This window comes from Carcharhinus amblyrhynchos, chromosome X, assembly GCF_965287045.1.
Source record: "Carcharhinus amblyrhynchos chromosome X, sCarAmb.v2.hapA, whole genome shotgun sequence".
NCBI lineage: Eukaryota > Metazoa > Chordata > Chondrichthyes > Carcharhiniformes > Carcharhinidae > Carcharhinus > Carcharhinus amblyrhynchos.
In genome coordinates, this window is record NC_137359.1 from 11,183,858 (window position 1) to 11,191,532 (window position 7,675).

Below are 7,675 nucleotides of genomic sequence, written 5' to 3' on the forward strand. Positions count from 1 at the left end.
GCTTGTGAATCAGATTAATAATTTTGTGTGTGCCTTTTCACTGTGGAGATGTACCATCTCAGAACTGGGCCAAGACTGCCCGAGTTAATTTCACATAAAATCTTACAGGAGAAAAAGGGGTTTATTTTTAGTTCCCTTGTCTTTTTTTTTTGCCCAGATGCTGAAAAATATTGTGCTTCTATTTTGTGCTCAATATCCAGGATATTTTCCACTACATAATATTGAAGTGTTCTTATTTCATTTTTGGAAGAGGGCATTATGCAGAGTAAGATCACAGGAATATGGCTAGTATATTCAATTAAACACTTGACAGTTTGATTGGATTTGTTCAGAAATCTGAGATTTCAGTTTAAAGTTTATTTCTTAATGTCACAAGTAGATTTACATTAACACTGCAATGAAGTTGCTGTGAAAATCCCCTTAATACCTTAAATGTCTGCAATATATTGGTCTCTAAGGTATGCTTTGGGATGCCAAATAAGCGATTTATTTAAAATGGACCAGTGCTGCTAAAATAGTTTGTTTAAAAAAAAAATGGAATTTCAGGTGAATGCAACAAGAATGTGTTATTATCCTATGGCATTATTTCAGGGCCTTTTTACAGAAGATGAAGGTTGTGTACTGTTGAGAATTAATATACTGTCCATAAATTGTTTTTAGATTTATACTTACTTAAATAAAATGGCCCTAAAAGTATTTAATAGATACACAATGCACAGTAGTGGCTCCATTTTAATTAATTATCACAAATTGCACAGCAGTCTATAAATCCAGACTGTCAGTTACACAACTAGGAATCATGATTATTGTATAATTTAAAAAGCTAAGCTACCACATACCTGGACTACAACTGCAAGAGTTATTTTTTTAAATGTATTTTAGCACTTTGTTAGTGAACGAAAATATGATGAAGACCTGGGGCGATGTGCACAGTTCACCTGTGATGTGGAAGAACTCAAAGCGAGTATCCAAGCCTTTGGACAAGGTAAGCTGAGGCTTGGTCATGTAACATCTAGTAGAAAAGTTTGACTTGCAGGTGGGGCATTGCACATTTCTAATTCAGATAGTAGCTACAGCACAAACTGCAATGTGTAATTGGGATTTGTTGCATGCGTCTGATTTCTGTGGCTTTAATGTGGGAATGGAGATATAGACCAGCTATTTTTGCTAAGAGGTCAATCTGTGTAGTTATACTTGCAGTGTTTTCATTGTAAAATGCTAAGTTTGTAATTGTTGAATTATTCAGTCAATGGGAAGTGTCTGCTGCTGAATTGTGAAAGGTTAGTAAAGTACAACTTAATGTTTGTTAGTTTTGCGTTGCTGTGCTGAAAATAATTTTGTAGACTGTCTTTTGCCAGCTGTCAGCCTTACCTCGTGGCGTGCTGCAGATTAATTATCTGCAGAGATTTGCTGCCCAGTGCTGCCACCTGCCAAGTCCAAAGTTAATTGCTAATGCCACAATATAATATTTCAAAGGTACCATTTTAATTGTCTCCCTATACAATGCATGTTAAAATATTAAACTATAACTTACAAAATCTAATAACAAGTAGTCACACTGGGAATGCAGTGGAACACATGCTTGTCATGACCTGCAGATGGATCCAAATATAATTAGATTACAGGGAACATCTGAAAGAGACAAAATTGCATTGTTTGCAGTCAGATGTCAATGTTTCTGAAGGGAGATGCGAGCAATTGAGCAGCCTCAGAAGGGCAATGCCCAATGTGAATCAGCAGTTCCTGGCATTCTTCAGCAGGACTCTGGGCAACCTACCTCCTAATTCTACATTTACTCTTTTCCATCACATACTCTGTCAAGTATAATTTACATTATCAATCTCTGCAATATATCTTCCCTTAAAAGTCTTAAGCAATTACATTGCGAGCCAGCATAGTAAGGCACTTGATCGCACAGCTGCGCACAAATTCCGCGCGTGCGCAGAAAAGACTTGCGCAACATTCTGGACCAACTTCAGGAATAAGGAGGAGCAGGAAGCTCAAATCCTGTACTGATTTTTGTGAACAAGTGGACAGAATCCAACAAATGCTGATTAGTAGTTGCATCGTATTTGATTGTTACTTCAGTAACAGAGTTTTGCACAAAAGGAAGAGTCCCTTAAAAGCATTTAACCACACTGTAAGACGACTTTCCTGCGACTAAGTTCATACGTTTGTTGCACTGAGTTATTGAAATCAGCTAACAAAGTGTGTTTTTTTTAAGCAGAATGAAAATCTGACTGACGCTCACTTTAATGTAACTTGTCAGTACTTTCACAAGAAGTTTCATCCACAGCTGCTACAAATGAAATTTGGTCCTTGGGTGGGACCAAATATTGAGATTCCTACACTGTACAAAACAAATTGTAGAGTCGAAAGAAAGCCTTGAAGTACTACAGTCTTGCGTCATGAGAAATAAATCCAGAGAAATGTTGACAAACCAGATCAAACACAAAACAATTCCAAACACATTGATTCCCTGTTTGTTTCAGTTTGTTTGTTAAGATGTCTACCAAAATAATTCTGAGTACTATTCTAGTTTGCCAGTAGCTGTCTTGGCTCAAGTCAGAAGGCAGTTGGTTCATGAGCCCATTATCTAAGCTGATTTGTCAGTGCATTCCCAGGTTCATGTTGCATTATCAGATATTGAACTGAGTGAGGCTGTATCTGCCCACTCAGGTGTATGTAAAAAAAAATGCTTATGATGCCATTTGAAGAAGAGTAGGAAATTCTCCTGTGTCCTAGCCAACATTACTACCTCACACACCAACACAAACAGATGAGTTGGTCATTAACCTCCTGCTATGCATGAAGCAGCTGTTGTGAATTGCAGTTATGTAGGCACTCAATTGGATGCCAAGTGCTTTGGATTAGGTGCAATATAAATGCAAGTTTTATTTCTAGTTTACTTGCCTGTTCACAACCAACCAAGAGTCACCATATCATGCAGTTATAGATCTGCAAAGAAAACATTCAGAGCATTGTCAGGTGACCAAAAAAAAGCTGGCCAAGTAGAAGTTTCAGCCTCTTGTTTTATTTAAATATACCAGCCATTGATAACATGTCCACAGTGCAACCACTTCCCCCTCCCCAGCTGAACTAGAGATGTCCAATTTGTTCAAACTTTTCAAATTAGGCATCCTTAGCATGAATGTTGCTTGCCTATCTGACGTTCTGAATAATTCCCTTTACCTCTGCCATGTTTTACATGGAAGAGGACAGGGGGAGGATTGTGTGTTACACATCTGGTTTATGGACTGCACCCTTCAAAAGACTATTCCAAAGTAATCCTGCTTTTCTATTATCTTCTAATTTTTTTTTCTGTTTTATGCAGTGTCTCATCCAAAGAACAATTATTCCGCTAGATCAAGGTGTAGCTCTGTGTCATCTATGTCTGTGACAAGTCGGAGTGATGTTTCAGCTCCTGACTATGCTTCAGACCTCAGCCTTACAAAATCAGTGAAGAAGAATCAGTGTTCTGGAGACATTAAAACAGCTACTGCTAATTCTGCAAACCAAACTTGCCCATCAAATCGACCGGTATGAACAGTTAACATTCCCTTTACACACCAAAGAAAATAGTTCTTGTAATCCAAGTAAATCTATTTTTGTTTTGATTAATACATTGATGTGACTAAAACTTACTCAATTACATGTTATGCATGAAACATACGTGATATCGGGTGAAGTTATCAGGTCTTGTTTAGGTGAGTTCACCTGCTTGATGTCCCCCGGAACAACTCGAAGTGAACTGCTTCCCACAGGTGGAGTCAATCCAGACAATGTTATGGTCTTCCTAATGGTAATTAGTGGGGCTAATTATCAGTCTTGATTGTGGAGGAGAAATTAAAATTAAGTTAAAATGTGAACTATCTTGAAAAGAAATTGGAATACTTTACCTGTAACTATTGCAGTTTTATGTGCAATAGATCCTGAATAGACTAAAGCTTTATACAGTCCATCTACCCCACCCATTCCTTTCCTGTTGATATTTCAATAGTTTCTCTCTTTGCATGCTAGGGCATAGTTTCCCACACTAGATGCCAGTCACCTTTGTAAATTCTTTGTCTACCTTGCTTGTTTACTCAGTGCCTCCTCCCCACCACCTCTCTCAATTCCTCCACTGTTACTAAATAGACTGCTTAACTGACATCCAGTACTGGAAGAGCAGAAATTTACTCCATTTAAAAACAGCCTGGGGAAGACTTGAAGCCACTGTTTATGATCCTGCCCCAAACTCCATTCTCTATCTACCAAATTAATCTGTCTCCGTGGCAACAGTCTAGGATTAAGCAAATCTGTTTGCAACCTTGGTGTCACATTCAATCCCAATATCAGCTTCCAACCTCATTCGTGTCAAGACTACTGCCTATTTCTACCCCCCATTTAATTGCCCAACTTTGCTTCTTTCAATTCATCTGCTCCTGAAACCTTCAGCCACATCTTCAATACTCTAGACTCTACTATTCCAAGTCACTCCTGGCTGGTCTCTTACATTCTATCCCCTAAACTTGTGCTCATCCTGCCCTTGTCTTATCTCACAAAGTCCTATTACCCCTACACTTGAACTACATTGGTTCCTGATTAAGCAATACCTCAGTTTTAAAATATTCATCCTTGTTTCAGATCCCTTCAGGCCTCTCCCCTCCCTATTTTTCTGATCTCCTCCAGCCCCACAACCCTCCGAGATCTCTACACTCAACTTTGGCACCTCTTGTGCATCCCCAATTTTAATCATTCTGCCATTGGTGGCTGTGCTTTCAGTTGACTTGGCCCTAACTCTGGAATTCCCTTCCTAAACCTTGCTGACTCTCTGCTGCACTTTCCTCTTAAGCTGAGCCATGTCCAATCCCAAGACCAAAAACTTGGCTTAAGTGGATCAGTGTCGTGCAACCAAGGAAAATGAACAGAAATGCATATGACTGTAAGAAACAAAATAGGCTGCACTGGGGATGTCATGAAAGATAAACAATATAAAGTGAATCTTAATGGTGTTGCTCTGCCCTTCAAAAGGTGCCCCATGGAAATAGGAGAGCAGGTTACCGACCGCGTGAGAATAGGATAAATGGCCCAAGCCATTTTGGAAGAAATGAATATAGGAATCGGTACCGGAACGGACCCAAGAATTACTCTGACACTCGATACAACCCACAACCTGCACCCCGTGATGTAACTGCTGATAGAAGCCAAATGGCAGCTTCTAATGACACAGCTGTATCTTCTGCCCCCAGGCAGTCCTCCTCACCACTTCCTCCTGCAAGTATCCTGCGTCAACATAGGCCAAGGTCAAGTGGAAATGAAACCCCTGTGAACTGCTGAAAATATCTTGCATCCAGCAACATGCCAGCGTCCCAGCTAGACATGATAAAACACAAAATAAAACACATTCACTTTGTCTGTGCCACCAGTGATTTGTCTTGCAATATTTTTCTTTTTCCTCCTCTTCCTGGTTTTTAGATCAACTTTTCTATATTTTCACAAGTTTTTGAATTGATAGCATCTGTCTGTTAATCTCTTCTGGAAGAGGGAGCAGTATTTGGTTGTACCTTAGATATGTTATTTAAACATTGTTGCCTGGTTTGTCATGGTTAAATCAATTAAGCTTTGCTTTGAACACTAAAACACTATGCATCTCAAACTGTTAGGAATGAAAGTGCCTTCTACTGATAGTGTTCATCACAACCATTTAACTATCCCAGACCATACTTTAAAAAATAAAACTCAAAGGACCAAAGACCTTCAAGTTTGCTCTCATCATTATGCTGGAGACCACCACCTAATTGTACAGGGCACAAATGTGATGTTTTCTTTTGATTAAACTTTTTTTTAAGTAATGAACTGCCTGAACCTGTATATTATGTGCTGGGGAGTATAACATGTTAACAGAATGCCAGAACTTCGATATCATTTCCTACGTGTCAGGCTGCATTTACAAAATGACTGCAGCAAAGTGGTTTACTTTTATACTGACGCTGCAGTTACAGTTTTGAATTAAGAGTCAGGGCGCCTGGCTAAGAGGGAGGCTAACTGGAGTTAGTCTCTATTCCCTTTCAAAGGCAATTTTGGCCATATCAAATTTACACTCTACAACTTGTTATTAGCTGAAATTACTTTGCATCAGTTCTTCTGCATCCATAGTGTAAGTTTTAGCATTGGTGCAAAGTGTTAGTGATATCTGTGCTGCTGACTTGTATGTGCTGTTCTGTTACTCCCAAAGCCATTTCTATATTTGTTCCAGAATAGAAGTTCACTTAGCTGTGAAAAGAGTGAATTCTTTTTAGTGTGGTGTGCTGAGGTGACCCTGCATTCCCTTCTAAAATAGGTTTTTGTCAAGGTTGCAATATGATGCCTCTAAATGTCTGTGATGCACCTTTTTTTTAAAAGAAAATCTGTTGATGTGAACATACCCTTTATCAGATGCATTCTACATCAAAGGGAAATCGAAGAAGTGACTTCATGTAAACAGGACTATAAATTCCAAACATTATCAGCAGTAAACCAGTAATAGTATCAAAGGGAAGATAAAAACAGAAGACTTGGTAAATAGATGCCCTTTGGATCACTGATCAACTTTGACCTGTAAGATTTTTTTGCTGTCCTTTTTTTAAGAAATAGGCAAAGTTCCTAACTTGATTATTTTGATAACAGACATGATTCTGTAATTGAGAATGAGAAGTGAAGCACAAAGAACAGCTAGTGTATTTTTAAACAAAAATAACACCTGTTAAGATGCAGTATCTTTCAAAAATGTCAGTGATTTTTGTTCCCTCGTGCTGACTGACAGGAAAAGCAAATGATTAAGCTTTAAAACATTAATTTGTATCAAATGCTGCTCCTGCCCCTTCTAGTTTATTACTTTTCTAATGTTCAGATATTACAAAAGTTGTAATGAAAGGAAAGGCCATGCAGCCTTCTAGATTCATAAACACATACAAATATAGCCCACTCAATTTCCCTTCAGTCTTTACTGCAATCAAGAATCTTAAACAGTTTATTTAAGTTTCAGCTGTGTTCACATTCAACACACTTGGAAGTCTTTTTAAAGTGTGAAATAATTACATTAAAGGTTATCATAATTAACCCCTATACATTTGATGTTGAGACAAGGGATCATGTCATAGATTCACTGACCATATTGTTGGCTACCCAGGACCAGACCAATTATTGAAAGTTAGGCCATAGGAGTAATTTGTTGATTTTTATTTACATGACTGAAACTGAATCCACCAAACTGTGGTATGTTGGTACATTAACAGCAATTCTACTGCCTGGGATGCAGCCATAATGTAAGTCTTTTCCTGACACGTCATGTATTTAAAAATTAGTTGATGAATAAAACAGTATTCTAACCTAATCCTGTACAGCTGTGACTTTTTCCCCCTTAAATTACTTTGAGTCTGGGGAAAAATCCCAAGCAAGACTATATGGGTGTCCTTAGGGAGAGTGTTGTCTCTGGATACAAGTTTGCTAATACTTCAGTTCATTCCTTGGAGGGTGGATTTGCAAGTAAATAATGTGCAGTTGCAAGATAAGCTGTAATTTTGTAACATTAATACAGATGTTGACTTAACCTTTCTGCTGCCACTTTTAAGTGGTAATAGCCTATTTAAGTGAATTCATGTGGCAGGTAAAATTTGATTCAGAGCATTTCAGGAGGAAGAATAAGGATGTAAGA

At 38.2% G+C, this 7,675-nt stretch overlaps 1 protein-coding gene across 1 annotated transcript in view; it reads left to right on the plus strand.

Moving 5' to 3' along the window:
• The window catches only part of LOC145361941 (spermatogenesis-associated serine-rich protein 2-like), a 111,076-nt gene extending 104,318 nt beyond the window's left edge, over positions 1-6,758 (plus strand). The window contains exons 11-13 of the mRNA XM_080217929.1: positions 883-985; positions 3,335-3,540; positions 5,014-6,758. Of these exons, the coding sequence (XP_080074055.1) occupies positions 883-985; positions 3,335-3,540; positions 5,014-5,319 (615 nt within the window). The 3' untranslated portion in view covers positions 5,320-6,758. The remainder of the gene's footprint in view (positions 1-882; positions 986-3,334; positions 3,541-5,013) is intronic.
• Positions 6,759-7,675: the final 917 nt, after the last annotated feature.